General features: G+C 52.5%; 10 protein-coding genes across 10 annotated transcripts; 4 read left to right on the forward strand and 6 right to left on the reverse strand.

Moving 5' to 3' along the window:
* Positions 1–169: 169 nt before the first annotated feature.
* Positions 170–3,095, reverse strand: tktA (transketolase tktA). Its single transcript, XM_025638176.1, has 7 exons — positions 2,885–3,095; positions 2,699–2,763; positions 2,450–2,592; positions 2,293–2,377; positions 1,937–2,231; positions 498–1,861; positions 170–440 (listed from the first exon to the last, which is right to left on the reverse strand). Exons 2-7 carry the CDS (start codon positions 2,750–2,752, stop codon positions 327–329), a joined length of 2,055 nt encoding a protein of 684 aa, XP_025489371.1. The 5' UTR covers positions 2,753–2,763; positions 2,885–3,095; the 3' UTR covers positions 170–326.
* Positions 2,785–3,347, reverse strand: BO82DRAFT_139516 (uncharacterized protein). Its single transcript, XM_025630053.1, has one exon. The coding sequence runs from the start codon at positions 3,237–3,239 to the stop codon at positions 2,946–2,948; it is 294 nt and encodes a 97-aa protein (XP_025489372.1). The 5' UTR covers positions 3,240–3,347; the 3' UTR covers positions 2,785–2,945.
* Positions 3,348–4,773: 1,426 nt separating this feature from the next.
* Positions 4,774–8,206, reverse strand: facB (C6 transcription factor FacB/Cat8). The gene is made up of 5 exons (XM_025632555.1): positions 7,396–8,206; positions 6,993–7,306; positions 6,652–6,932; positions 6,241–6,598; positions 4,774–6,183 (listed from the first exon to the last, which is right to left on the reverse strand). Exons 1-5 carry the CDS (start codon positions 7,880–7,882, stop codon positions 5,032–5,034), a joined length of 2,592 nt encoding a protein of 863 aa, XP_025489373.1. The 5' UTR covers positions 7,883–8,206; the 3' UTR covers positions 4,774–5,031.
* Positions 8,207–12,622: 4,416 nt separating this feature from the next.
* On the forward strand, positions 12,623–13,478 carry BO82DRAFT_139560 (uncharacterized protein). The gene is made up of 3 exons (XM_025630054.1): positions 12,623–12,877; positions 12,943–13,364; positions 13,430–13,478. Exons 1-2 carry the CDS (start codon positions 12,710–12,712, stop codon positions 13,243–13,245), a joined length of 471 nt encoding a protein of 156 aa, XP_025489374.1. The 5' UTR covers positions 12,623–12,709; the 3' UTR covers positions 13,246–13,364; positions 13,430–13,478.
* BO82DRAFT_385400 (uncharacterized protein) lies at positions 12,847–13,747 on the forward strand (the record flags this gene model as incomplete). The annotated part of the gene is made up of 3 exons (XM_025638177.1): positions 12,847–12,877; positions 12,924–13,364; positions 13,430–13,747. The coding sequence occupies exons 2-3, from the start codon at positions 13,251–13,253 to the stop codon at positions 13,745–13,747; spliced, it is 432 nt and encodes a 143-aa protein (XP_025489375.1). The 5' UTR covers positions 12,847–12,877; positions 12,924–13,250.
* A 1,023-nt stretch (positions 13,748–14,770) lies between these two features.
* BO82DRAFT_356776 (uncharacterized protein) lies at positions 14,771–15,717 on the forward strand. Its single transcript, XM_025635828.1, has 2 exons — positions 14,771–14,915; positions 14,989–15,717. Exons 1-2 carry the CDS (start codon positions 14,868–14,870, stop codon positions 15,634–15,636), a joined length of 696 nt encoding a protein of 231 aa, XP_025489376.1. The 5' UTR covers positions 14,771–14,867; the 3' UTR covers positions 15,637–15,717.
* Positions 15,718–16,229: 512 nt separating this feature from the next.
* BO82DRAFT_385402 (DUF409 domain protein) lies at positions 16,230–17,909 on the reverse strand (the record flags this gene model as incomplete). Its single annotated transcript, XM_025638178.1, has 4 exons — positions 16,230–16,813; positions 16,898–17,519; positions 17,597–17,835; positions 17,866–17,909. The coding sequence occupies 4 exons, from the start codon at positions 17,907–17,909 to the stop codon at positions 16,360–16,362; spliced, it is 1,359 nt and encodes a 452-aa protein (XP_025489377.1). The 3' UTR covers positions 16,230–16,359.
* Positions 17,910–18,316: 407 nt separating this feature from the next.
* On the reverse strand, positions 18,317–19,075 carry BO82DRAFT_356778 (L30e-like protein). Its single transcript, XM_025635829.1, has one exon. The coding sequence runs from the start codon at positions 18,831–18,833 to the stop codon at positions 18,444–18,446; it is 390 nt and encodes a 129-aa protein (XP_025489378.1). The 5' UTR covers positions 18,834–19,075; the 3' UTR covers positions 18,317–18,443.
* A 540-nt stretch (positions 19,076–19,615) lies between these two features.
* On the forward strand, positions 19,616–22,465 carry BO82DRAFT_434458 (coiled-coil domain-containing protein MAD1). Its single transcript, XM_025640946.1, has 4 exons — positions 19,616–19,740; positions 19,812–19,944; positions 20,002–20,153; positions 20,229–22,465. Exons 2-4 carry the CDS (start codon positions 19,812–19,814, stop codon positions 22,191–22,193), a joined length of 2,250 nt encoding a protein of 749 aa, XP_025489379.1. The 5' UTR covers positions 19,616–19,740; the 3' UTR covers positions 22,194–22,465.
* Positions 22,466–22,513: 48 nt separating this feature from the next.
* On the reverse strand, positions 22,514–26,298 carry BO82DRAFT_385405 (uncharacterized protein). The gene is made up of 8 exons (XM_025638179.1): positions 26,055–26,298; positions 25,846–25,938; positions 25,683–25,768; positions 24,986–25,620; positions 24,523–24,914; positions 24,391–24,470; positions 24,229–24,334; positions 22,514–24,171 (listed from the first exon to the last, which is right to left on the reverse strand). Exons 1-8 carry the CDS (start codon positions 26,088–26,090, stop codon positions 23,014–23,016), a joined length of 2,586 nt encoding a protein of 861 aa, XP_025489380.1. The 5' UTR covers positions 26,091–26,298; the 3' UTR covers positions 22,514–23,013.
* Positions 26,299–26,573: the final 275 nt, after the last annotated feature.

Raw genomic sequence — 26,573 nt, forward strand, 5'->3', positions numbered from 1 at the left:
TTACTATACGCAACCGAGTAGAAACGGATAGGGTAATGCCGCGTATGTCCGGTGAATCGGAGCTCCAAGCACGATCCAATTGAGAAAGGGCCGACCGACCAACCCCATACGGTTGATTTGCTTGGGCTTAAAAAAACGAATCCTACGAGGACTACGCCGAACCACTCATAAACCAAAATAGAAAATCGTGCATTTTATCTTAAACGACATTCGTTAAATAGGACTTCTCCTGAGGGGCCATCTAGGCCCTAGGATCAACATCGTCCATGAGAACCATAAACATGAAAATATAGGTAACAAGTCATCACGTCGCTAAAACAAGCCGTCTACAGAATCTGCTGGAAAGCACGGTTGATGGGCGAGCGCACCTTGTGACCCTTGTAGAAGTCAATGGTGGCGATGGCGCGCTTGCTGATGCCCTCGGGGGTGAACTCGAATTTCTGTAGGATTGGATTAGTGGTGGTACATTCAAGCAAGAAAACGGGGGCAAAACTTACGGCGTAGACCTCCTTGTAAGGGCCGGAGGCACCGAAGCGGTTGAGACCGAACTGCTCGTGAGAGTAGCGCTCCCAACCCATGGTGGTGAGGGCCTCGACAGAGAGGATGGGGATACCATCGGGAAGGACCTGGAGTCTGTAGGACTTGTCCTGGGCGTCGAAGACCTCGAAGCAGGGCACGGAGACGACACGGGCAGCAATGCCGTGCTTCTCCTTGAGGTAGGTGGCAGCCTCGATACAGATGCTGACCTCGGAACCAGTGGAGATGAGGGTGACGGCGGCGTCGGGAGCGTCAACGGCAACGTAGGCACCCTTGAGAGCGTTCTCAATGGTAGAGTTCTCGAGGTGGGGCAGGTTCTGACGGGTAAGAGCCAGAATGCTGGGGGTGTGCTTGGAGGTCAGGGCGGAGTAGTAGGCAGCGCTGGTCTCGTTGCCATCAGCCGGGCGCCAGACCATGCAGTTGGGCAGAGCACGGAAGTGGGCAAGAGTCTCGATAGGCTGGTGAGTGGGTCCGTCCTCACCCAGACCGATGGAGTCGTGGGTAGCGACGTGGATGGCGCGGACGCGAGAGAGGGCGGAGAGGCGGACGGCACCGGCGGCGTAGGAGACGAAGTTGAGGAAAGTACCACCGGCGGGGATGACGGTACCGTAGGCAGCAAGACCGTTCATGACAGCAGCCATGGCGTGCTCACGGACACCGTAACGGAGGTAACGACCGGACCAGTCACCGATGTTGTACTCAGGGGGCTGGAAGTCGACGGCGTTCTTCCAGCGAGTGTTGTTGGAGCCAGTCAAGTCGGCAGAGCCAGACAGGAGCTCAGGAACAACGTCGTGGATCTTCTCAAGGACAGCCTCGGAGAGCTTACGGGTAGCCACAGCAGGGTCGGAGGGCTTGTAGGTGGGAAGGCTCTTCTCCCACCCCTCAGCGAGCTTGCCGGAGAGGCGGCGGGCGAGCTCAGCGTGCTCAGACTTGTACTCGGAAGCATACTTCTCGAAGAGCTTGTTCCACTCCTGCTCCGCGGCAGCGCCCTCAGCGGCGTGCTTGTGGTAGAGGTCGTAGACCTCCTGGGGAACGACGAAGCTCTGCTTGGGGTCAAAGCCGAAACGCTGCTTGACACTCTCAATGTCGTCAGCCTTCAAGGGGTTGCCGTGGACACCACCGGTACCCTGGAGCTTGGAGCCGAAACCAATGGTAGTGGTCAAACGGATAACGGAAGGCTTGTCAGTGACGCTCTTGGCTTCGCGGATGGCAGCCTCGATGGCATCAAGGTCGTTGTCACCGTCCTTGACCCAAACGGTGTGCCAGCCGTAGGCCTCGAAACGCTTGGTAACATCCTCAGTGAAGGCGCACTTGGTGTCACCATCTACAACAATCAAGGTCAGTGGTCTGTCAAGTGAAAGACGGTCGTCTCAGAACCAGGCTAAAGAGTAGGCCATACCGATGGAGATGTGGTTGTCATCGTAGATGGCAATCAAGTTGCCAAGCTTCAAGTGACCAGCCATTGAGGCAGCCTCGCTGGCAATACCCTCCATAGCGCAGCCATCACCGAAGAAGCAGAAGGTGTGGTTGTTAAACAGCTCGTAGCCGGGCTTGTTGAAGACACCAGCGGAGTGCTTCTGGGCAATGGCCAAACCAACAGCGTTGGCGAAACCCTGGCCCAGAGGGCCAGTGGTGACCTCGACACCGGGGGTGTCGTGGGCCTCGGGGTGACCAGGGGTGATGCTGTCAATTTGCTAGATGGGCGCTATTGTCAGAATCCCAGAGCGATACGCTTCAGACCAGGGGAATGCTTACTCTGAAGTTCTTCAGGTCATCCATGGAGACCTTGTAGCCGAACAAGTGAAGGAGAGCATATTGGAGCATGCAGCCGTGGCCGTTGCTGTTCGGCAGGGTGTCAGTTGAGGGAGCCCGAGGTGATTAGAGGGCGAGCTGCACGCCCGGCTAAGCTTACGAGAGAACAAAGCGATCACGGTTGGGGAAGTTGGGGTTCTGGGGGTTGAAGGTCATGAACTTGTTGAAGAGAACGTGAGACACGGGGGCCATGCCCATGGGGGCACCGGGGTGACCGGAGTTGGCCTTGAAGGTGGCATCAACCTATACGGACGATTAGCTTCTTACTCGATACAAAGAATCTCTCATCCGAAGGAATCCGTTGCGCTGCTTTCTGCGGAAATTGTCACAGGGAGAGGGAAATGCTTACCGCCAACAGACGGATGGTGTTGATGGCCAATTGATCAACGTTGCTGTAGCCCATGATTGCGGTATCTGAAGTCAAACGAATGGTAAGCAAGAAGCAACCAAAAAAAGGGCTTTGGATGAGAGATCAGGATTGTTGTTGGTCAAGGGAGGAGAGGGGAGGAGAGAGTATATGAGGGGAAGGACATACTATATTAAACTCTGTTTATATGAAGTAGGAATTTAATTTTTGAAGATGATCGTACCAACAATCAAAAAGGTAAGATCAACACGAGATGGAAGAGGAGAAAGAAACACGAGGAGGGAAGAAGGAGAAGAAGGAAGAATAAGATGAAGAGATTGGGGAAAAGGGAAAAGCAGCGAGACGAGGGGCGGCGTGGGATGGAGGGAGGAACAACGCCCGGCCGGGCATTGAGGGGGGGGGGAGAGTGAGGTTTGGAGGGAGAGATCGAACTGGGAAGGTGGGGTGGCAATGATGTCTGTAGGTGGGGCCAATCCTCACCGGCACCCTCATCAATGTGCAATGTGATGATATCTGTAATCATCCCGGACTACAGGAGCCATCAATGACATTAGGTATTAAGTGAAGCTCCAAGCTACAGTGGAAGCAATGGTAAAATGGCAATGGAACTGGGCGGTTCATGGGTAGGGCAGCTGTGGTAGTGATGAACGACATGATTTTTTCATATCAATGACGTCCGGGTAGGAGAAGCAGCAGCGGGAGAGAAGCACGGAGAATGAATGATGCATTCCCCCACCCTTGATGCCTCAGGCCAGTAACACACCACAGTAAGCAATTGCATGCTTCCCTCAACCCCAACGACTCAGTCCCGAAACCTTGCATGAAACCGAGAGGGACAGATTAAATCCGTATCGATTGCCGAACAGCAATGCAGTTCCTCCCTCCATCTCATTACTCATATACGAGCTCCTAACTATACTGGTAATAGCAGCAGCCGTAGTCGTTGTTCCCTACTCAGCAAACAGCGAGATAGCTTTCAATGAGCTAGTGAAGGGACGCAGCTGTAAACTGCCTAATACTGCTACCGTATAGCTGCAACCGCCCCCCCCCTCCCTCTCAACCAGCTCAATCAGCATGCTCCCTTCTCTTCCACACCTATCAATTGAACACCTGCTAATACCTGCAATTTTTCCGACTGAGTTGGCACTCATCCTGCAGACAACCCATTACCCGTTAAGTCCAATGAGAAGTGCTCCGTCAAGTCCATCGGATATAACAATAATTCCTGGATTCATGTTTCCGATCTCCAGCCAAAGAGGGCGGAAAGTTCCCAACGCAGCAATTTTCCGGAACCATCGCCCGGAGTGCCTCTGTCCGCTGGGTCCGGAGGACGCTGCTCCGTCCCCTCCTCCATCAATAACAATCAATCCCCATCATTCCTCATTGAATTACTCCGGCAGTAGTCGGTTGATTGATAATAAGAAGGGCTTCTAGAAGCCATAGCTCCGGCTCATCTGACCTTACTGATTTTTTTTCTTCTTTCTTTCTTTCTTCCCGTGGACGATCGCTCCAACAGTCCAAAGGGGTTGTTGGTTGGCGGCCGGAGTGAACCCTCCGCCTGTCAGAGCGGGCATGCAGACACGGGCCAACAGTCAGCTTGACGACCCAGTAGAATATTAGCCGTGGACGGAAGAATAGCGGCATGCCGGTTCTTGAATGTGATGATACGGTGCACCACCACTTTAAATAGTCCAACAAACAGACCGTCGGTACCCGTTCCTAACATTGCAGCACATCGACAATGTTCATGATAGGTAACAAGTATACCCTTATTGATCAAAAGCCGCGCAACGGGGTATTCATCCTGCCGCTGCGAGCTGGAAACCCATATCTCGGCATCAGGTCTATCAGAATAACCAAAGCTCCAGGGAATCGAGATGAGAATGATAACAGAAACTCGACTAAAAATTCGAGTTCAAACACTGACTACTCCGGCGCACATGTACCGCAGATCAATACTTATAAAATGGCATACTATGTATACAGCAGAATCTCTTGACTAGTCAAAATAATAGTTATAGAAACTAGTAGCTTTCTACAAACACGGGTACCCAACGGCCGATATCGCCATGTTTTGCCTATGATCACAGAATACCAGAGCAGTACAGAAGCAGCAGCTTACATTTCGTGCGACTATCTCACTTGCAGAATAGTACCCAAAACGCCCCAGGTATCACCAAAAGAAAAATATTGCAAATAAGATCCAACCCTTATATACAGATGACTCCCAATAGCACACCCCGCTTGAGAAACACAAAGCATAACAGAATCATTCATATAAATCGTAACAGCGGTAGCCTTACGCCAGGGACAGATCAAACGGCCAGCCGTCGATCCCAACCATTGATAAGCCCAAAATCGTGGACTTCGTCATCCACACCAGGAACCATTATACCATGGAATGGATCCAGAAGGTTGGCATGCTCCTCAGGCGACAAGTGTACATCATGGTAAGGAATCCCATCGCCCGGGCTTGCCATGCTCTCGTCGGAGTAGCTGAGAACGCTCTGCGCCGCAGCCTCCTGGCCCTGTTGCAAATCGCTGTTGCTACTAGCGGACCACGCCTCTGGCGACAATCCTTGCAGCTCGCTACGCGACATTGTATTGTGGTCGGGCTTGTGAGCATATTCGGCAGTGATGGAAGCGAACGGTCCGCTATCCTCGCCACATTCTCTCCCTCCATAGATTCCGGTAAAAATATTCGAATAGCCTCGGTCCATATCACTCAGAACGAACTCCCAATCCGACACTGTGATGGGGCCTGCAGCTGCATCCGAAGGCGCAGAGCTGGACAGAGTGTGACTGCTGTCGAAAGCCATAGAAGAAGACCGATGGTAGGCCTTCTCGGCAAGCATCTGAGGCGCATGTACACTGTCCACAGGTAGACTTGCCCAGCTGGAGGATCGGATATGGCGTGCGTTGGGATGAGCACTCGCGCCAGAGATTGTGGCACGTCGGGATGGCGAATCCTGCCTTTCTGTCTGCGACGGACTCGAGTAACCAGTCAAGCGTGCTTTCCAAGTCTGAAGCTGTTTCTTGGGAGACTTCAGGGGTTTCTGGGCTGGAGGGGACATGTCTGAAGGTCCAATCGAAGAGCCGTGCTTGTGGCTATCCAGGGATACCATAACACGAGCCAGTGCGTTGAACTCCGCGGCAACAGGGGACGACTCGGTTTCCAGCTGATCAACGACAATTGTGATCCACTTCTGGCTCTCCTTCGCAAGTTTGCTATCGTGTTTCAAGGTCAAATTCTGCCACAGGAAATTGAGTCCAGTAGCGAAGATCAGCTCTTTCCGGTTGAAGCTGAGAGAAAGGCACAGGCGTCGCTCGTCGAGTAACTGTAAGATCTGGATTATATGCTTGGCTGAATCAGAGATGACGAGGAGCGAAGGCGATCGAACGCAGTCTTCTCCGAAGCAAACAGCAGGCCGATGGATCAAAGAGCGGATGAAATAATAGACAAGCGACTGGACACATGTCAGTAACGTTCTGTGCTCAATATGGGTATTGTTCAATGAACTTACCAGAAGCGGCGATCGACTGCTCGTGACATTCGTGCTGGGTTTGTCCTGTGCGAACTCAAGGCGAAGATGAGCGGGCAGACCCTTGACCCATTCTTCAAGCTGCTCTGCGACCAAACGCATCTTGGGCATGGAGATATCGTAATCGCCATCGCCAGGATAAACATCCTCCAGAGCTTTGTTCAGCACTCTCGAAGCTGCAAACAACGCAATCGAGCTAGAAATGCGAGTCGTTTCGCCAGGAAGCGTGGGCAGGAAGCCTGTTTCAGTGACGTTCTCATCATCGATATCCTCGGGGTATTCGGTTTTGATATCCTGCTCGCGTAGAACGACAGGAAGACCGGTCAAGGCCGCAGTGAATCTGTTCTGTGTTAAAAATGCATTCTGAGACGCAGGATAGTATACACGACTTACCGATCAAGGACGTATTGACACCAGAATACCTTTTTCCGAGTCTCCGCCACAAGGGGGTTCGCAGCGAAGCGTTTCTGGCTCTGGTGAAGTCTCAATTGATGACAAAGGTTGACAGCGGATCCTCTATATAACCCAAGGCTCGAATAGTCGCCCTTTGCCATACAGTACATTTGGGCAAGGACATAGCATTGCAGGGTGTGGATAGAAATGTCGTTGGCGATGGACTCGAGCATCGGCGACCAATTATCCTCAAAGAATGCGGGGTCTTGGTTGGTCCTCGACTATGACAGGATTAGTCTTATTGATGGCCATTGCATTCTTGATGGCCTGGTTGGACTTACGGCAGAAGCAAGGGCAGCTATTCCAAAAATCAGGTTCAGCTGGGTGAGGTTGTGTTTGTTATCACGTAACGACTCTGTGCCTGACAAATACTGCTCGTAGGCCTTGAGGATGGTAGGGCGATGGACAACCGGATATAGAGGGGCCCATTCCTGAAAAAAGATGTTGATAAGTTGATCCGAGACAAGCCGAGGCGGCGTTTTCAACGTTTGATCAATACGTGAGCGGGATATGGAAGGAGGAGCCGCAATCAGCGCCTTGATCGAGAAGTTCGGAGGAAGTCGATTTTTGTCGGAAAGCTTGTTAACAAAGGCGTCTGGACAGAAGTTAGCGAAATGCGTCCGCAAGCCAGCATCGACCACCAGGCCCAGTTCTACGCTAGAATGCAAGGTGGCGCACACATACCAACATAACCTTGAGTGCTCGAGACACCCGCGCAGACGGTGTAGTCATTTGCGTCCTGCGACTGCGATAATTGACGAACTCGGATTACTGCTTCCTCGGCAGCGGGCTGGTTGTGCTTCACCGGTGCTGACGGTGATCGGGCCGTAGCATTGGCCTTTGCTTGTGACGAGGTTGAGAAGGAGTGAATTCGAGAGAGCACATCTATCTTTTCGTCCTTCTCATCTAGCAGGTTTTTAAGATCCCGTACTTCCGACTCGAGCGCGCGTACTCGTTCCTCCAACGATTCGGTGTAGCCGCGAGGGAAAGCGCGGCGACTCAATTTATCGCTCGTTTTGCACTCGAAGCCAACGTTGGCGCATTGAGTACAACATGGTCGGACACCGTCACAACGGATCTTCTTGCTTCGGCATCGATCACAGGCCTGGGCAATACGACTCTGGGCGCTGTTGCCGACCTTGATCACTTTCATGGGGAGAATTCCAGGCATTTTGGCGGGATGCTCTGGCGCATCTGCCTGCGAAGGGTTCAACTATTGGTCGTATCGGAGTTCGCGCAGATAAGCACGACACAATGACTAGCGCTGGTACAGAAACGAGGCCTAGATAGTATAGACGGCGATAGTGTCGAACTAGATTTATTTCCCAGAGAGGGGATATTGACGAGTTGAGGACAAAACCACGAGTGGGGTCTTTAATGTCGAAATATGTAAGAGGTGACAGGGAGAAGTGGCGGAAAGCGTGGAGAGGAGGGGGAGGGGGGAAAGGATGAAGGAAGTGGAAAAGAGAGCGAGAGGCACCAAATAAGACTGGGAGCCACAAGTTTTTGGTTTCTGGTGTTGGGGACGGGAGTTCAGTTAATCATCCGCAGTGAGACGAGAGTTACTCGTACACAGTAGTTTACAGTTGACGGTTCCAGTGCCGTCGGGACTCAAAAGGGGGGCCAGGTGGGGCTGAGAGGTGTGGAGTCATGCGCTGGGATCGTGCCCAATGGGAACAGCTGGCTTACAGCGTTCAGTCGCTCAGCAGACACTGGGCAGACAATTCTATTGAACCATGGACCGTAAAGTTGAGGTATGTATTGTTACCTGCCCCGTGTAATTCTGGTGTAGGAAGAGAATGAGAGCATTACTAGAGGATGGAAGGCCGGTTCCTCGGCAGCTGGCTCGCAGCTGATTGTGCCGAGGATGTGCAATTTGTACTCATATATTATCTTTTACCTCGCGCAAGATAGACATATAACTCTGAGAATCGCTTGTTCCGTCCTATGTTCCAAGGCAACGACGACCCCTCCAAGGTTGGCGACGTACATAACCTCCTGGCAATCTGACAGCCTACTTTATCACCAAATGAAACGCCATCCCTGCAATTGCAGGCACCTTTCCGCTAACGGAGGGCGGCCCTAAGGATAATCCGCCACTAATGTAAGGCGAGTGCAGGGCGATTCTTGTTGATGCATAAGGGCCACCCTCCTCGCCCGGGACGTCTAGGTCGAACCTGGTCCGATTGATACCAAACGAACGAATGGCTGTTGAGGTGTAGACGCAGGAGCTGCAGACCTGATACGATTTGCTCTGTATATCGCGAGATCAAAATCAATGTACCTAGTGGATTATTGAATCCTGTCGTCATGCATCCTGCCCAAGTCATATCTTCACCTGGGATGCTACAGGACTATCCCTATCGGGAATATGTAGACTGTCCAGCCTGGACCGACACTAGTTGACCTCGAGAGTGGCTCGGTTCTTGGAGATCATCAGCACTCCGAGCCAGAGAAGCTTTCCGGTTCCCACCAGAGCTAGTCCGATGTACTGGATTAGCCTGGAGAATGGAAGATGAAGGTCAAGTCTGAGTTGCCGCTTGCTCCAAGGGTCCCTTCAATACAGGCAGATACGCTGTAAGCGTGTAAACTAGGTAGCCGGCTCCCCCGCAATTTCCGGGGCGGGAGTCTGGCTGATGGTGATCTTGGTCCATACCTACCTATGAATGAAGCCTATGGAGCAAAGCGGCGGCATGACGATGGTAATCATTGCTACGAACCCTGAAACCAAGTTCGATGCAGACCAGATCGCTGTCCGACCAGAAATATTGCCCACTTGGAGAAGGGGGAAATCCGACTGTTGACCGATGACCGAAATATTCCCGTCGGTTCATTGGCTGGGTTCCTCTCCTCCTGCATCGGAGTCCCTTGGTACCCTCCAATACACGCCGAAGTCTGAACTTCCAGACATCATACATTCATTGCCACGCTGATGTCTCCCATGTTCGAGGTTGGAGTATCGCGGGGAAATTGAACCACATTCCAGGTGCAAAGCCTCGCTGATCCAGATGTACCATTCCATGTTCCTGGCACTTCCGTAGCTGGTGTCTCGAGCATAAAGAGGCTGACTAGTCGATTTATGTACTGTAACTTAAGGTGATCCACTGATAGACCTTTTAGTGTCCTCGCAAGCACGCCCGAGTGTTCGCCGAGAAAATCACAGAAGTGGAGGCGAGAGTTTGGTCTCCCAAATCTGGTAGCAAGTGACAAGAACTGGAACGTATTGAGCCGCGTGTTGACTGCTCCGGATTCGAAAAACCAGTTTGCACTGGTTAGGGTACCAGCCCTGCCTTGAGCATTCATTCCTGAATGTGTCAAGGAAGAGAGCTGGTGTTGCATCCACGATGAAAGTGACTTAGTCGCTATACTAAACTGACGCTGCTAGAGCGAGCTGCAAGGCCCAGCCCAGCCCCTCATCTTTAAATTGTTGGACCCTTAACTATTTGAAATTGTACAAACAAGGTTTACCAAGGCTACACGCAAACATCTATCTTACTCCCTTCTGTACGGTCAAAATCTTGCATCCTTCGGTTATACGAGTGTCAGACCGGTTCAACTTTGCCAGAGCCCCCTTGACGTGAAGTCGAGAACGCTCATTTGGTTGAAAGAACGTCATGGCGTAATGTCAGAGGCACTGAAACCAACTCTCAGGATGCGTGGTTCGAATGGATTTTGGCGCACATTGCCTGAACCATTCGGGAGTTCCAGGCGCAGTGATCTTGGCGGGATTTCCCCGGCTGGGGTAAACCAGTCAATCGCCAGTATTTCAGGACTGAAGGATCTACCTCCCCGCGGTGGGTAAAGACGCAAACTCAGATCCCGCACCCACGTTTCGGGTCTCGCCTTCAATCATGCCATCTCTCGGGAACCCACGGCTGGGTTTGTTCAAGGACATGGGGTAAATCACGATGCAAGGCTCGTATTCCTTTGTTGTGATAGACATCTCGCACTTTAGAATATCTACTATGTAGTTCCTTGTGCGTATGGTTCGCTCCCCACTGTTTTCCACGAGTGATTGCATCATTCATTCTGAACGGAACGAGTTTCTGTGAGGGTATTCCCGGGAGATTTATTAAAAGACGCCTGGTGCTTCCGTTCCAAGCAATCATAACTAGCTCAGGCTCCAATGTCTCGGCAACCTGTTGACTCATCATACTCCGTATACCCCAGACTCAATGGACAAAGCTCAAGGTTCAGGAGGCAAAATGAGTCAGGCCTTGTTCCCCCCGGTTTACGGCCCAAATATCCGTGCCATATTGAATGACCGCCGGCATCGCAGCGGTAGGGTCAGGGTTAGAGTTTAGTGCCATACACCAACTGATCTGTCGTACAAAGGATGCTCTTTTGCACTCAATAATTATACTATGATTGAACTGCAAAGCTTTTTTTTTTTTTCTTTGCCTGTGCTGCAATAAACGCGAGCGTTTACCGTACTGTCGTGATTCACAGGCGCTTCAGATATATAGAGCTCGGACATATATCTAACAAGTTCATAACTACCGTATTCTTTTTGTTGTTAATAGTCAATAAGCACCGGCTGTCAGATGCTGTGGCTGTACCGTTATTTATACATAAATCTACTATGTAATCATCTCAAATGCATACCCAATTGCATCAGCTTAAATGTTGATCTGACTTGCAATTAGTGGATGTTCACTTGCTCTAAATCAGATTGTGGTTGTCACATGGCCATGTATCCCGTACCAAACCTTCTTATCCACAGGACTTTGCGAGCTTAACTCCATCTGATCATGATGAGCTCTAGGTCCTCGATAGAACTAGCACTCCGAGCACTTCATGTACTTGTATCCCTGCAGAGTTTCACATGAAACCTGCTGCCATACCTAGCCACATTTACTTATCTTTGGTATCGTATCTACTGGTGAAGTTCAAAAATCCAATGTAGCGAGCGAGGTTCAAAGAGTTCGTGCCAACCCAAAGAGGCCTGGCGCATTGTAAGGGCCCTCGCCAGGCCAATTTCAAAGGGGACTAACCACGCCTCGGCTGCGCAATCTGTTACGCCGAGCCTATAAAGCGGACTGACTATCCACCGGCTGGCTATCGGGGATGCACCTCTATCGCGACCACCAAGCGATAAAGACAGCCGATCAAGAGCCAACCGTAAGATGGAAGCTATGGCGATATCAATCTCGCTGCACCACAACCGCCTTTCTCCGCCGCGATTCAGATCAACCTTATCCTCCAATGTGAATGCAGCACCGGGTTGATATTCGCTTGATCATCTTTCTATTCCAAAGTCGTCAATACCTCATACCAGACTCACATGATTGACAAGTTGTTATCAAGCACCATCATCACTTTCTTAACCTATAGACGGTCACAACCACACCGAAAATGCGGAGAAAACACCGCTTTCCTGTGGTGATCCCAAACCTGGAGGTCGGCTGTTCAAGTCGCGGGGATAACGATAAGCACAGTTTGAGAAGCCCGACCCATGCTTTGGAAAATGCTTGCGAAAATGCTTGATGCGAAGATAAATTTCATGTCAACGACTGCCTGAACTATGGCGATAAGGAGTCGTTACAACAATGCCGAAATAAGCACGCACAGCTAACTCCTCTCGAAGCGTGCTGAGACAACACCTTATGCTTCTCTGGCAAAAGGGACAATGCCCTGATGGCCATCATCCATCCATCCAGTCATGATCTAAGAATATGTGAAAGGCATGAAGCTTTGCCTAGATTGTCGAGTCGGTCGGAGAAATGTGCTCCGCGATACCTGCCCATGTTATCATTCTTAGTTGATGGAACTCATCATCATGAAGGCCGAGCCCCTGGCTGCAGACAGGTACGTCACGAATAGACGTTGAAGTGCAAGAGGGTATACCCAAGGGTGGATACTGCCATAGCAGGTGGATATTGAAGATTCAGGGGTCAATGGCGATATGGTGAGATCTCCAGGGTGGGCTGGGGTGAATTGTCTGAAGATGGCATCATTGATATGATGATCTTGCCCATCCAGGGACTGGACATCTTCGATGACCTCAATCCAACCGATGGCAAGTCAGACTCAACCTCAGGCAGAGAAGAAAGAAGAAAAGCGCGGAATTTTGTTTCCCAGGAACCACAGATTCCTACTGCGACTACGATTGCCTACTGCTACCAGGCCCAGTATCGTAGGTGGACAGATCGAATCCAAGCAGGGGGTATGTGATCACTGATTCAATGAAACTGACACTCATTCGTTCACAGTGGCTCCATAATTCGAAAGTGGACACTTGTTCAGGTTGCAGTTAAGTTGGAAAAATTGACCATCGTGTGTTCCCAGACTGGGTTGAGTGCAAGGCGAACCAAGGAGAGCTCGGCCCTTATGACGTCGACATCGTTAACGTCACCGGCCATCAACCACCATCACCGACCAAACCCTCCTCAAAGACAACATATTAAAAGCTGCTTGTTGCCTCTCACAAACCTTCCTTCATCATCTCAGAACACAATCGCTCACAACCAATCCAACTACCAAACAATCAACACTTGCACCCTCTATCACTCCCAAACAACCTCATCTCCATAATCACGATGGCCGACGCTACCTTCCACACCACCCAGCAGGACCTCCGCAAGCCTGAATCCCACGCCTCCCACGCCCACGCTGGACAGACCCCTGCCAACTCCAACGTTTCCGCCATGAAGGTAAGGACATCCCGTCACTAGCTGCTTTCCTCCCTCCAGCGCAGTTTCTGACATCATCGACACAGTCCATCGTCGACGAGCACAACTCCAACAAGGGCGAAAAGATCGAACAGACCAAGGCCAACCTGCCCCTGCCCGATCAGCCCCCGGTCGCCAGCGACTGGAACTCCGCCGATCAGAGAACCGTCAACGTCGGCTCGGGCGGTCGGGAAGGCCCCGTCTCCGGCGAGAACAACAGCGCCCTCCGGGAGCCCGCCGCTGCCAGCAGCAGTGTCCGCGTCGATGGATCGGAGCTGCACCAGAACACACAGCCCGGCAGCAACGTCGGCCGCCAGGGTAAGGACAACCTTGAGGGTCTGCCCAAGGATGCCCTTGCCCGGTAAATACCTCGATGCTACTGCTACATCGAAAAGCCTTTTTTCCTTTTTAAAGCATGTACAATAACGAATGAGCAATTTAATGAATGATCACGGTCTCCGAGAGCAATGGTTTCTTGAAACTTGTAGTAAAGGGCCGAAGTTGAGACGGCCGATAGAGCTGGGCTGGCAACAATGTTTTTGATTTTGATGTGACAGGAGTTACCCGAATCTCTTCATATATCTATTGTAAGCGTAGTTTTCCAGACATACATGAAATCTCCCTCTGCCTTTTCTGGATATCGTACGCGCCCGTGAGCCGTACAGGTATAATCCACGCTTTGTTCATCTAACCACTAGGACGTAACGTTCTATGCGAAATGCCGAATCCCCCGATAACTCAACCCGGTCGAATGCAATTTAACGAGCAATTCGCGAGACAGGACAGGCAGGTATTCCGGTCTCTACACAGGTACCTAGCAACAACCCCCGCATCGACAGTACGTATCTTTATGCAGCTACCCTTTGCAGACCGATAAGAAAAGAAGTGAAGGCGACTGATAGCGACCAAATGACGTCACTCAACAATACAAGCACAGACATCCAGAGACACAGCATCAATGGCCCTCCTGGCGCAATTCCGACCACTTCCCTACAGACAAGCATCAGATCGATTTCCGGACGTGCCGGAAAAGGTAAGCAAGCGTGTGGGCCGAACGCTGACCATCTCCCCACTTCCTCCGGCGCGAAGAGCGATCGAGGGGGGTCCAAAATGGGCGCAGGATGGGAGGAGGAGAAATGGCGTTGACATTTAGTTTTCTGCTTCCCTGTCATCGATGCAAGGTTGACGCCATAGGGCCTAGCCCGTTGACGTACTTCTGTGCTGGTTGTGCAGTGAATCGGCTGTGTTGCGCTGGCTTTCTTTGGTGGGCATGTAATGTCAGAGTGACATCATGTAGCATGCTCCCATGTATTGCCCCTATTGACGACATGCGATCTCGTGCTATCCTATATAGCCTGCTCAATTGCAATCGAAGGACAGGAGCCGAATATAGACGAACACAACCAAAGTCATAAAACCATCCGCATCACATCAACTAATCACCCAAAACTATCCTTCTTCACGAAATACTCAAACCTCTTCATCATGGATCTCCAAGGACAGCCCATCCCCCCCGGCCACCGCAGCACCAAGGTAAGTTTTTATTCCACGGAGCCTCCTTGCCCCTACATCCCTGGGGAACGATGCTCTAACACGATATGTATAGGTGACCTCGGACCCCGAACGCTACGAGCATCCCATCCAGGAGCCCTCAGGCCCCGTCACCAAGGACTCCCTCGCAGCCGAGTCAGCCACCAAGGGCGGTGCCTTTGCCCAAAACCGCGGAGCCCAGCCCATGGGCGTCTCCGGCCAGAACTCCACCGTCACCAACACCGACACCTCCAACGCCCGCAAGATCGAGCCTGCTTCCCACCGCCAGCAGCAGCAGCAGCAGCAGCAGCAGAACACCGATAAGATCCACCCCCACCAGCACCAGCCCAGACACAACGTTGGCCAGCAGCAGCAGCAGCAGCAGCAACAACAGAAGCACCAGCAAGCTCCCGCCAGCGGCAGCGGCTACCAAGGCGGCGGTGTGGCCGGCGTGGCGCCGTCCTACGTTCATGACGTCCTCGACAACCCGAGCAACACCAAGCCCAAGGGCACCAACCTCAAGGAGGGCGACATTCCCGACGACGCCCCCAACGCCAGCTACACAGCTGACATCGGCAGCGAGAACGACCCCGGCCGCCTCGCGCAGGGCGGCTTCCAGCTGCGGTCGGCGGAGAGTGGCCCCGCGGGCACCCCCGCCGGCCGCCAGAAAGGTGTTGACGACCAGCAGCCGTTCCAGGCCTTGCAGTCTGACCAGCGCGCTTAGGTTACGGGCGTGATGGATGAGGTTATGAAAAAGCAAAGCGGGTTTTCTTTGGTTATGAATTTGTATACTTGAGAAGCAAAGCCCCCCCCTCCTAGTAGGATGTTGGAGGCTATTATGACATTTGCGAAGAAAGGACTGGGTCCCGTCGCAATTGTCAATGAAATGTATTTTTAGATTTATTGGACGCAAATATGAGACTGGCTGGAACATTTCTTTCTTGCTGGGGCAGTGTTACTATTGTAATTGGGGAGGTAGATGCCGGTTGCTAACTGGAACTATTCGGAAATAGCCTATTCGGGCCTTTAAGATGTAGAGTGACTTGAGTTTGGGGTGCGGTGCAAGGTGGAACCGTGGAAGAGTAAGAAGTCTCTTCATTGCTCATTCCCTTCCTTTTGATTGCACTAGGGCATTACTCACCTGGATTGTAGACTCTGACTCGATGCTGGCAGATACCGAATGGATAATGAAAGGCCATCGGAGCCTTGATCGAGGGATGCTGCCTGCCTACCACTCAGATCCCATCCCTACTTGTAACGACGTACACAGACCTGTACGTACACGATTTCATCAAGAAGCGGGAACGGGTTGAGCCTGTCATGATTGAGCACTGATTAGAGCGGTGCTAGTATAGAAAAGTGATCCTACACGGCGTGATGCTATCCTACACTACAAGTACAACCAACAAGCATGCCCACATATCCGCTTTCCACTTCTTCCACCCCCTCACGCAGGAGGCAAAAACGAAGCATACAGCACCCCCTGAACAAGAGCATACACCACCATATAATTCACAATGACCCTACCACTACCCCTCCTATACCAATCATCCAATACATTCCCCGACCCTCTCTGAAGCAGCAAACAAGCCACCCATACATACCAGATCGGATACCCCGACGCCATGCGCGTGATGATCTGCACATGATGATTGAAGAAGGTGAGCACCGCAATCACGACCTGCGGGACCGCCAGACTCCGCAGCAGCCGGTCCGTCACGCGAGCTTGCTGCGGCGAGTCCCGCAGCTTCTCGACCTTCGCACACGGTAACTCCAGCGACGACCTCAATTCCCCGGTCAGAGCCTGCCATCCCGACGCCAGCAAGATGGCAAGCATGGGGGCCGCGAGGCCGAAAAGCGGGATGTTGAATATCGTCCAGTACCGCAGAAATCCATTATCCCTGGTGTACATAGTTGAGTAAGTAAGTCAGCCATCGAGGGCGAGAACAAACTAGGTTAATTGCGAAGTGTTCAACAGGGCTTACCAGTAGTGATCCTGCACGAAGCTATAGATACACGGAAGAGTTCTTCGACACCACCCCCTCGGTTCTTTGTTGTGAGTGCAAAACTCCCGGTAGGCGATGTACTGCGGGAGGACGAAGCCCAGCCCCGTGCAGAGCCCAGCCGTGCCGACAGCGAGTAAGCGCCGCAGTCTGGCGGGGGAAAAGCGTTGCTGAAACATTAGCAAGACGAGCTGCCGCACCGCCTCCTCGAGGAGGGGGATGCCGTTCAGCAGGCCGTTACTCCGGAATGTCGTGGCTAGGCCGTACAAAACCCCGGCCAGGACGAGCTGGGCGTCTTGAAATGAGCTGGATCTAGAGCTAGAGGAGGAGGAAGCGAAGCTCCGGACAAACAACAGCGAGCCACAGAAACTCAAAAGCGCATGTGCACTCTCCGCACAGGGAGCCGACAGGAAAGCACCGGCCGGAGACACCACGTGCAAGCATGCGGCGAGGAGCGCGACGTTGCGGCCCTGCGCGCCGGGGAATAGTGTGCAGACGAGATGGTAGAGTACGATCACGGATAAGCCATGCGCAGCGTGGGAGATTGAGATGCCCACGAGGCTCTCGTTGAAGGCATAGTCGAGGATGCCGAGTTTGCGACAGCCTAAGGGGTCTGTTAGTCGGGAGGATTTCTGGAAGGACTTTCCCTGTAGTTGGTCTAGAGCTCAGAGGAAACAGTACCACTCGCCAAGACATGGATAAGTCGATTGCATCCGTAACCGAAGGCCCATTCTTGCTCGAAGATGTAGCCCCGATTGGCAGCGTGAGTATAGTATATAGCATCCCATCGGGTCAATTTAATCGATATCATTTCCAAAACGGCTGGCAATGGTGCTTTGGTTGGACTGTTCCATTGAATCAGCGTGGTCGAGGTGTCATACCCGGGCCCCGGTGTGAAGGCAGCGAGTAATAACAACAGGCTTTTCCACAGTATAAAGATAGCGAGTAACGATCGATAAGGGCGACTGGCGTCCACTCGAAGCCTCGACGCCATAGTCCCTGGGTGGTTCAGAGTATTGGTTGGTGTGATGGGGTCTGAGCAGGTGAAGACACTCAGGAGCAGATCCGCTGCACGCCAAGCCTTCCCACTCCCGTCATGCTTTCATTGCATGCCCTCACCCTCCGACGAGAAAAATGCTCCTTACGCAGCAATGCTAACTTACATCCTGTATACAACTCGCATTGACCGTTAGCAATGAGCGATGCCGATGTGGGCCCACGCACTTCGCAGAATGGCGTAGAACTACCGTCTCGTAGAAAGAATAATATCTTGTCAGTCAATTGAGTTTTAATTTTGAAGACATCCTGCCTTTTTTTCATACACCATTTGCGAACGCCAGATTTGCAACGGACACGTCATAAAAGATCAACCCATATAAGCACGTCCCAAAGGCCAGACCCCAAAGACATGCACTGCCTTGTCAGACATCAAAGTGGAACTGTACAGCCATCGCAAGTTGACAAGACAAAATAAAGAAGCCATATAAATTAGGAAATAACGGAAAAAAGAAACCACCCGATAAACCTTTTACAGGTTCACTCGCTTCAGCTCCTTCTGAGCCAGCTTGGCCAACTCCTCGTACACCTCGGTGAAGTCCTCACCATCGTCCTCACCCTTCTTGCCCTTGGAGCCCGACTTGGGCACGACCATTACGACACTGGTGGGGCGTTTCGTGGCGGCAGAGTTGCCGAGCTCAGCTCGGGATGTGACGAAGACATATGGGATTCCGTGGTCCTCGCACAGGACGGGGATGTGAGAGATGACGTCCATGGGCGAGATGTCGGCGGCAAGAATGACAACGCCGTTGGGAACGGCGATGGTGGCGTTGGCGGCGGGGATGGGAGATTTGCGGAGGGCCTTGACAACTTCCTTGACACCACGCTTCAAGCATTTGTTGACAGCAGCTGTTTGAAACATGTCAATTAGTATATGGTCAGGCAGGGAAGGTCGCATTAATCAGTCGAGATCTGCATTGATTCCCGGGCTCATCTATGTCCTTAAGACCAGAGGCCCAGGACTCAATGCATTGTATAGAGTCTGTATTGATATAGGCAGATGCTCTTACCCTTCTTCACGCTCTTGAGAACCTTCTTGGCCTGCTTATCCTCAACCAGAGGCTGGGCGAAAGGAACGAGGGCGCCAACGGGGTTGCTGTCGACATCCATAACCTCAGCCTCAACAACACCAGTAACGCTGGCATCAGCAGGGACGGCCTGCTCAATGCCCTCCAGAACCTTGGTGGTGAGCTCCTTCTCGACGGCTTCGGCGAGAGCGGTCTTGTCCTTCTTCTCCTTCTTGTCCTTCTTGCTCTTGGTAATTCCGTCCTTCTCCGCGCGCTTCTCCTTTCTCTCGCGCTTGTCCTTCTTGTCGCTCTTATCCTTAGCCATTGTGAATTTTAGACCCCACTCGAGGATTTGATTCTGAGTCCGGAAAGAGGGGTTGCGAGAGCGAGAGAGAGGGCGATGGGCGTGGGGGGAGAAATAGTCGTCCGGTCTTTTGCTGAAACCCGCAAAATTTCGAAATCCATTCAAAATTTCGGCGCTAGTCCTTTTCTAAAGTGTGAGCTCTTGCGGGCGGTGAGGGGCTGAGTCAGCACGGTGGCCGTTGTGGTGGGTGCGGATGTTCATCGCCGCGCATGCAACCCCAAACAAATGAAGTAATAGTTGATGAGTTAGGTCCTTGAGTAATGCTCGCTTGTACTTCCCGTCGCCAGACTGGAGGTCAAGCCTATGCATATCTGTGATCCCTAGCATTGTCTGTGCTGCGTTGCTGTTAAAGGTGAAGCGTCCAGTCAGGTTCGCTTGGCCTGCTTCTATCATTCAGTGTACGTCCAACCCTTCGTCGCATGACTTAATAAGAGGTTTCGAAGGATCCAATTGACGGAGACGTTCATAGATGAGTTCAAGACGAAACTCGCGTGCAGCATGGGGCTCTCCCCCGCCTGAATCCCCTTTGGCGCTCCCTCCAGCTCCGAGTGTCTTTCAGCTATCGAATCGTCTGGCAGAACCAGCTCACCCTTCGAAACCAGGTGAGACCTACACCCCCTCTACTATGGCGCAGAACCCTGACCTATCGTCCTCCCAAGATACCGAAAAGGAAGAACTGCGCGTCCAGGTAAACACGTTAAAGTATGAACTGGAAAACTTCAAGCAAGAGCGAGACTTGATGATATTGCGCCATGAGAAAGAGCTGCGGGAGTTGCAATTGAAGGCAGATGCGGATTTCCGCAAAGCCCAGGTACGCCCACGCCCTCTTTTACGGTGGACGTGTTGATCGTGACTAATTGATTTCCTTTTTCCCGCTTGCTTCTAGGTAGCGGAATCGTCCAGTCACCGTGCCAGCCACAAGAGCGAGACCCTTGCGAAAGAATTGAAAGAGGCCCAGGACACCGCACTAAATGATAAAGCGGAGCTGGAGCGAAGACTTCGGACCCTCCAAGACCAGAACCAGTCCCTGCAGGAAGATGTCGACGACACCAAAGCACAACTGCTCGACCAGGAACGACAGTCCAAATATCAAATCAACGAGTTGGAAACGATCCGATCATCGCTCCAAAAAACACTCGAGGAGCTGCAGAACGACCTCCAGACTGTACGAAGTGACATGAATACCACTCAGGCAAAGTTGCAGGAACGAGAAACGGAAGTCGCACACCTGGAATCGGAAAACCTCCGCCTGAAGGCCGAGGGCAGCGACACGGAGGCACTGTCCGTTCTCAAGCGGGAGCTGTCGGACCAGGTCAACCACATCAGAAAATTGGAGACTACAAATCGTGAACAGACGATCGAGCTACGTCACCTGCGGAAGGTGCAGAAGAATGTGGAGGTGGTAGAGGAGCAGAAGCGATCGTTGGAAAACCAGCTACAACTCATGAAGGGCGTGGAGTCTGAGCTAGGGACTGTTCAGATTCAGATGCAGATACTCGAAGACGAGCGACGGTCCTGGACCAGCCTCTTGCAGGATAATGACCAGCCCGCGGAGCTTGACTCTCCGGAATCGGTGGTCAAAGCTCTGCTACAGGAACGGATCGAGAAAGCTACCCTTGTTGACAAGCTGGGCAGCATCGAGGCCGAAGCCCTGGAGAAGGAGGAACAAATCCGAAGCCTGGAAGCCGAGAAGACCACCCTGCGCAAGGAACTCGAGAATATTCGCGCAACTGCCTCTGCAGCCGGCGGAGCCGCCGCAGAAAGCCGCGCAAAGTCCCGCCTGGAGAGGCAGCGCACTCTTGCCATCAAGGAGGTCGAGTATCTTCGTGCCCAACTGAAGACCTTCGACACCGAAGAGGAGACCATGAATGCCGAACAGAGTCAGTTCGACCAGCAGAAATCCGAGCAGATCGCCACATTGGAGAAGCTTGTCGACGAATACAGAGCCGAACTGGCCATGGTCCACGAGGAGCTTTCCCAGCGTGAGTCGGCGGTAGAGACGCAGCAGCAGCAGCAGCAGCAGCAGCAGCAAGACGAGCCTCGCGGCGTCAAGCGGCCCCTCTCACCAGCCGAAAGCGACGCCGAGAGCGAACGCCTGTCCATCCTGGCCCGCAAGAACCGCACCCTGCAGGACACGCTCACCAAATCCGAGCAGGCCACGACGCTCCTGCGCAAAGAGCTGGAGGCCGCCAAATCGCAGCTGCGATCCCTCAAGGCCAAGTCGCGCACGCGCATCCTCGAACTGCGCGACAACCCCACCGCCGAGGCCGAGAACCTGAAGATGTCGACCCTCCGCATCCTGAAAGCCGAGAATCAGGATTTGCTGGCGCAGCTGCACGGCGGCGGCAACAACAACACCAACGCGGACGTCCAAGTAGTCCCCATTAGCACCCTCGAGAGCATGAAACTGGACATCCAGGACATGGAGCGGGCCGTCGCCGACAAGGAGAAGCGCATGCGCCGCCTGAAGGAGATCTGGACGGCCAAGTCCTCCGAGTTCCGCGAGGCGGTCGCCTCCCTCCTCGGCTTCAAGCTGGACTTCCTCCCCAACGGTCGGGTGCGCGTGACCTCCATGTTCCATCTTTCGCCGGCATACCGGCACGGTGGTGGCGATGGAGGCTCGTCAGACTCGCAGGGACCCGGCAGCATGGGCAACGGCGAGGAGAATTCGATCATCTTCGACGGCGAGAATGGGACCATGAAGATCTCGGGGGGTCCTAATAGCCTCTTCGCGATGGAGATCCGGCCCCTGGTGAAATTCTGGGTCGAAGAGCGCAAGGATATCCCCTGCTTCCTGGCGGCCATGACGCTGGATTTCTACGATAAAACGACCCGGGCGGCGCGCATGTAGAAGATCGCTCCACGACTTGTGCAGTAGTAGTAGTACACACTCTTCAGATCCCATCTCTCTTTCTGTGTATTTGATTAGCTCGATAGCCCAAATGATTCCCCCCCGGCACAGGCATCACTGGTGCCATGTTTGTTATACCGTTGCAACGTCTCAGAGTCTTGGTCGTGTGTCTTTGTCACAAAGTTAGGGCATGTATAGACAGTCACCAGTTTCCGTACACGAGTGCAAGTCAAACGCACACCTTGTTGAGCATAGTCACATCACAAGAAGTCACGTGAAATTAGCTCGTGGACTAAAAGATTTTAAGTCGCTATGGGGTAGAACGTGGGCGTTCATGGAAATATTAAAATGCACGACGTAGAACTTGAGCATTTACAAGGCATTAGACATTTCCACTTATTCTGACAAAGGAACAGAAGGAAGGATTATTTTTTTACACCACCGCGAGTCCGGGAGGAGGAGGAAATGAAGTTTATAAAGGAAAAGAATGTTGAGGGGATAATAACATGGCAGATAGAGAGGAACATTGACATAGTGAAAAAATATAAGGAAGGGAGATAGAAAAAAGCGCTGTGTGGTTAGTGCGGGGACTGTACAGGTACAGGTACAGGCGGTGGGGATAAACACAGTACGAGCCACATTTTTACCCAACCATGTACTGCAACGCCATGGGAATATCTTCCAATAGTTTTGGGTAATAGCCGCAAAATGCAGTGCTGGGCATCCTAGGCGCCGGTTCGGAGACACTTTGGGGGGGTTGGCTCATTGCACATATGTACTGAAGATTTCGCAGACCGCGGGGTCGTCACGGACTCAAATGTCAAGATGAGACATACTTGGCTGCGACCAGTTTGCGCAGAGTTGGGACTCTACTCCACTCGGAAGACGAGTCCGCATCCGCAGTCGGCGTTCCTGAGTCCTCGTCTGCAAAAGGATCAGTGCTCTTCTGTACGCTTGGCTCGGGTGAAGAAGCGGTGCTGATTCCTAATTGGGTTCCATCTTCGATCCTGTGCACCTCGAATCTCGCATCCACTTTACCCTTCCGCGGCCCACTGGTTCCGGTCGAGAACCGAACGAGGAACTTGCCATCAGATCCTGCTGTGACATCTAGTTCAGGAAGCCTCCAAGTCACTGCTGACTGCTTGCGTCGGAACGTGGCTCCCGTGTTGGGGTACATGACAGCAGCTGTGGCATGGGCCACCTCTCGGTCTTCAAGGGGAGATGTGTCAAGGTTGACAGTCAATAGTAAATTTTTGACGTTGATCGAACTTCCCTTTGGGAATGACGGGTTGGCGGAGTAGAAAATGATTACACTGGCCTGCAAATCCTCGATGTTCCAGACTGGTTTGAAGATGACTGGGCAATAGCTCGGAGCATTCGCCGGGTCAAAGTGAATCTGGTACTTGAAAGCCACGGTCGGCGAGGGGCGAGTGATGCCACTTAGGTTGATTTTGTACTGGCCTCTTTGCTCATCCGACAGCTCCTTGTTCTTATCTTCGCTCACAAAGTGTGGGTTAGCGGCCACTTTTTCCAATATTTGGAAGTTGTCAAGCCGAACTCGGGCAGTTTCTGCCGGCGTGTCGGGAATAGGGTTGTAGGCCAGAGCAAGTTCACCAATAACGTGTGTCTTTGTTATGGCTCCTTCAAGGAACCATGCACTGACGGTATCTATTATCGAAGCATTGAGACCGGGTCCGTGAAGCTCTGGGTGGGCGACAATGCCCGATACGCTATGCAACGTATGCCCCGAGCGAATCGACGTGGTGTCGGAGAGCGTATGGTCGTCTGTAGCTGTAGTGGGTGAATGGACAAGCCTCGAAGGCGCTGAGGGAGAGAGTGGCACAGGAGAATCAGATGCTGAGGGCGAGACAGGGTTCTCGCTTCCGGGGACAGGGTTGGGAATAAAAACCGTGTTGCGGACGTCACGCCGGCCGCGCAGAGTACCTGCATTGCGCCTCGTTCCCGATTGTTGAGCCCGCTAAGCAGGGTATTAGCACCTCTCCAACTACGTAGTACCTATGTGTCATGAACTCACAAGTCTAAGTTGGTTAGCCATATCATCCATTGCCTGTTTAGCCTGATCTTCATCCTCAAAGATCGGCTGGTCTCGAATGGTCAGATTTATGCCACTTTCTTCCAAACTGCGATGATATTAGCCTGCAATGAAATTTTGATCAGCATGGCGCGAATTACATACCCAGCCGCTTCTCTTTGAGCCCGTGTAATCTCGTCGATGGTATCTGGGCGCTCCGAGAAACCCTCCGAGTCTACTCGTGGCTGGACAGGGTATCAGTGAGGATCTTCTGAAGTATTTCCAGGTGCGACTTACTTCATTCGGAACGGTAGAGCTCGCCTCGTTAGGGGTCTCATGGGGGGCTTCCCCATTAGCCACCGCAGGTGCTGGTTGAGAGACTGGACCAGATGTTGACCTATTGAAATCTTCTTCACGTTCGGGAAATTCGCCTGGGATATTCAAGGATCCAGAATGACCCTCTTGAGTACTCAAAGCAGTGCCGGGACGATCAGACCCTTCTGGAGGAGTCTCCGGAATGTGCAGATCGCGCGAATCCCCCCTCTTAAAAGAAGCAAATGGGCTTCGGTGTTTCTTATCTGAGAAAAATGGGCCACCGCCGGAAGGCTGTACAATACTCCGACGTCGATTCATCACCGTACCTAGTCGTTTCAACCCCCCAAGAGGAGTGCTATGGCGAGGCTCAGGAACTAGGATTGACCGATCAGTATATCATGCCTAGAAACAGCAAGCTCCCTGGCAGCCGAGACTGAATACTTACCGGGAGGCGCTCTGGCCGGTCCCGAAGTTTCCGAGCGCTGGCTGGCAGCATCATCCTGAAGGTGCGGCGGAGGAGAGAGCGGGGCCACGGGAGGAGGGGAGGCGGCCTGCTGTCTCCGTGGAACAACTGGTCGTCCCCCGTTGATTTTTGCGGCGAATGTTTTGATTTCGTCTGCGGTTTCAACGTTGAGAAGAACATTCAAACAGCTCTCAGCCGCCTGACGGCTGCGTTCCACCTGATCGGACTCATGGGTCTCCAATTGAGTCAAGACGTCCCTTAGGTGATTGAGGCGACTTTCATCTGCCGCCTGCAGCTGTTCAAAGACAAACGGGGCCCTGGAGTCCCATTGCTGGCTGATCTCCTCGGCAGCAGCCACGGCACTGGCTAGTTTGTCTGCGCCCTTGGGGCCCTTTTCCCTGGCCTTCTCAACCTTCTTCTGCGCCGTGTCGTAATTCTTCGCCAATGCTGCAAGATCACTCTGGATTCCAGGCATCGATGATAGTTCACGGCTTTTGCTGTTGTATTCCCGCAGAGGTCGTTCGACATCTTCATCGATCTTTTGCGCGAAGGTTTCGTGGGAGAGCGCTATGGATTCAGTAGCACTGACGATGCGTTGCCATGGGATCTGAAATACGCTGCGGTGCGATGTACATGTTAGCTTCCATCAACTTAAACGTGCCCGGATGGTTAGCATTACCCCAGCGCAGCTCCATTGTCTAACTGTGGGCGATGCGCAAGCTTCCTCAAGCCTTGAGCGTATACTTCTTCAATGCGTCGACGTTCCTACAATTGACACCCCGAGGCGTTAGACCGGCAATTTCTAGCAAGGGAAGGGGTTTGAGGGGTAAGGGAATATTTACCTGGAGCCAGTCCGCAATGTCCGCATTAATTTTGTTTATGGTGCGAATGCGCTCGTTAAGCACATTGGTCGCCTGGCTGGGCTGCAAAGAAACCTATAGGTAGAATAATGCGAACCAAATCAGCTATTTGCGCGATAGCACTGATTGTGGTGCCAATTCGCAACGTGGGGGTTGGTTGGGGTAGGGTGTTGCAATGGAGTTGATCGTACCAGCAGCGCCGGATACTCCTGCCGAGAGAGATCCATTACTTCTCATAGATCACAGCTGCGAGGATACAAAACTCGGAGGCGCATAATAAGAGCTCAGCTCGAGAGGAATGAATGAGCATCAACACAATGATTGTTCGAAAGCGACGGAGGGAAGGAAAGCCGGAGGTGCCGACAGGCGCGTTAAGGCACAAATGATGGCGGTGGAGTGAGGGAGGGAAGAGGAGGTGACGGACGGACGGAGGGGGGGGGAACGAGGATGGATGGTGATGACGATGACGGGCGGACTGACTGCAACGCCCGACGAAAGGCCAGGCGGAGGAGCCGAACTGGCCGAGTCCGCAACAGGCAACACACTAAACCACTTCAGACCAAGTGTAGCTGTCACATGTCCCCCGCGACCGCCTGAACGCTTCGATAGTTACCGTACGGCTCTTACCGTCGACTCTTGGCCTGGAACAATCCTCTTCAACAGCCTTTCGTGTATTTATATTGGAAACTCATTGGAAACCCATCTAAGAC

The sequence above is a fragment of the Aspergillus uvarum genome, assembly GCF_003184745.1.
Source record: "Aspergillus uvarum CBS 121591 unplaced genomic scaffold BO82scaffold_49, whole genome shotgun sequence".
NCBI classification, from domain to species: Eukaryota; Fungi; Ascomycota; class Eurotiomycetes; order Eurotiales; family Aspergillaceae; genus Aspergillus; species Aspergillus uvarum.

What these genes read in the sequence shown, in the direction of transcription:
- tktA (XM_025638176.1), bottom strand. Translation starts at nt 2,752, where the DNA reads ATGGGCTACAGCAACGTTGATCAATTGGCCATCAACACCATCCGTCTG. An exon ending in ACACCATCCGTCTGTTGGCG is followed by an intron (nt 2,593 to 2,698) that starts GTAAGCATTTCC and finishes TCGTCCGTATAG; the next exon opens with GTTGATGCCACCTTCAAGGC. An exon ending in CGTGATCGCTTTGTTCTCTC is followed by an intron (nt 2,378 to 2,449) that starts GTAAGCTTAGCC and finishes CCTGCCGAACAG; the next exon opens with CAACGGCCACGGCTGCATGC.
- BO82DRAFT_139516 (XM_025630053.1), bottom strand. Translation starts at nt 3,239, where the DNA reads ATGATTACAGATATCATCACATTGCACATTGATGAGGGTGCCGGTGAG.
- facB (XM_025632555.1), bottom strand. Translation starts at nt 7,882, where the DNA reads ATGCCTGGAATTCTCCCCATGAAAGTGATCAAGGTCGGCAACAGCGCC. An exon ending in TAGCTGCCCTTGCTTCTGCC is followed by an intron (nt 6,933 to 6,992) that starts GTAAGTCCAACC and finishes ATCCTGTCATAG; the next exon opens with TCGAGGACCAACCAAGACCC. An exon ending in GCAGTCGATCGCCGCTTCTG is followed by an intron (nt 6,184 to 6,240) that starts GTAAGTTCATTG and finishes ACATGTGTCCAG; the next exon opens with TCGCTTGTCTATTATTTCAT.
- BO82DRAFT_139560 (XM_025630054.1), top strand. Translation starts at nt 12,710, where the DNA reads ATGACCTCAATCCAACCGATGGCAAGTCAGACTCAACCTCAGGCAGAG. An exon ending in AGATCGAATCCAAGCAGGGG is followed by an intron (nt 12,878 to 12,942) that starts GTATGTGATCAC and finishes ATAATTCGAAAG; the next exon opens with TGGACACTTGTTCAGGTTGC.
- BO82DRAFT_356776 (XM_025635828.1), top strand. Translation starts at nt 14,868, where the DNA reads ATGGATCTCCAAGGACAGCCCATCCCCCCCGGCCACCGCAGCACCAAG. An exon ending in CCGGCCACCGCAGCACCAAG is followed by an intron (nt 14,916 to 14,988) that starts GTAAGTTTTTAT and finishes CGATATGTATAG; the next exon opens with GTGACCTCGGACCCCGAACG.
- BO82DRAFT_356778 (XM_025635829.1), bottom strand. Translation starts at nt 18,833, where the DNA reads ATGTTTCAAACAGCTGCTGTCAACAAATGCTTGAAGCGTGGTGTCAAG.
- BO82DRAFT_434458 (XM_025640946.1), top strand. Translation starts at nt 19,812, where the DNA reads ATGAGTTCAAGACGAAACTCGCGTGCAGCATGGGGCTCTCCCCCGCCT. An exon ending in AGCTCACCCTTCGAAACCAG is followed by an intron (nt 19,945 to 20,001) that starts GTGAGACCTACA and finishes CGTCCTCCCAAG; the next exon opens with ATACCGAAAAGGAAGAACTG. An exon ending in CGGATTTCCGCAAAGCCCAG is followed by an intron (nt 20,154 to 20,228) that starts GTACGCCCACGC and finishes GCTTGCTTCTAG; the next exon opens with GTAGCGGAATCGTCCAGTCA.
- BO82DRAFT_385405 (XM_025638179.1), bottom strand. Translation starts at nt 26,090, where the DNA reads ATGGATCTCTCTCGGCAGGAGTATCCGGCGCTGCTG. An exon ending in GACAATGGAGCTGCGCTGGG is followed by an intron (nt 25,621 to 25,682) that starts GTAATGCTAACC and finishes ATCGCACCGCAG; the next exon opens with CGTATTTCAGATCCCATGGC. An exon ending in GCTCTACCGTTCCGAATGAA is followed by an intron (nt 24,471 to 24,522) that starts GTAAGTCGCACC and finishes TACCCTGTCCAG; the next exon opens with CCACGAGTAGACTCGGAGGG.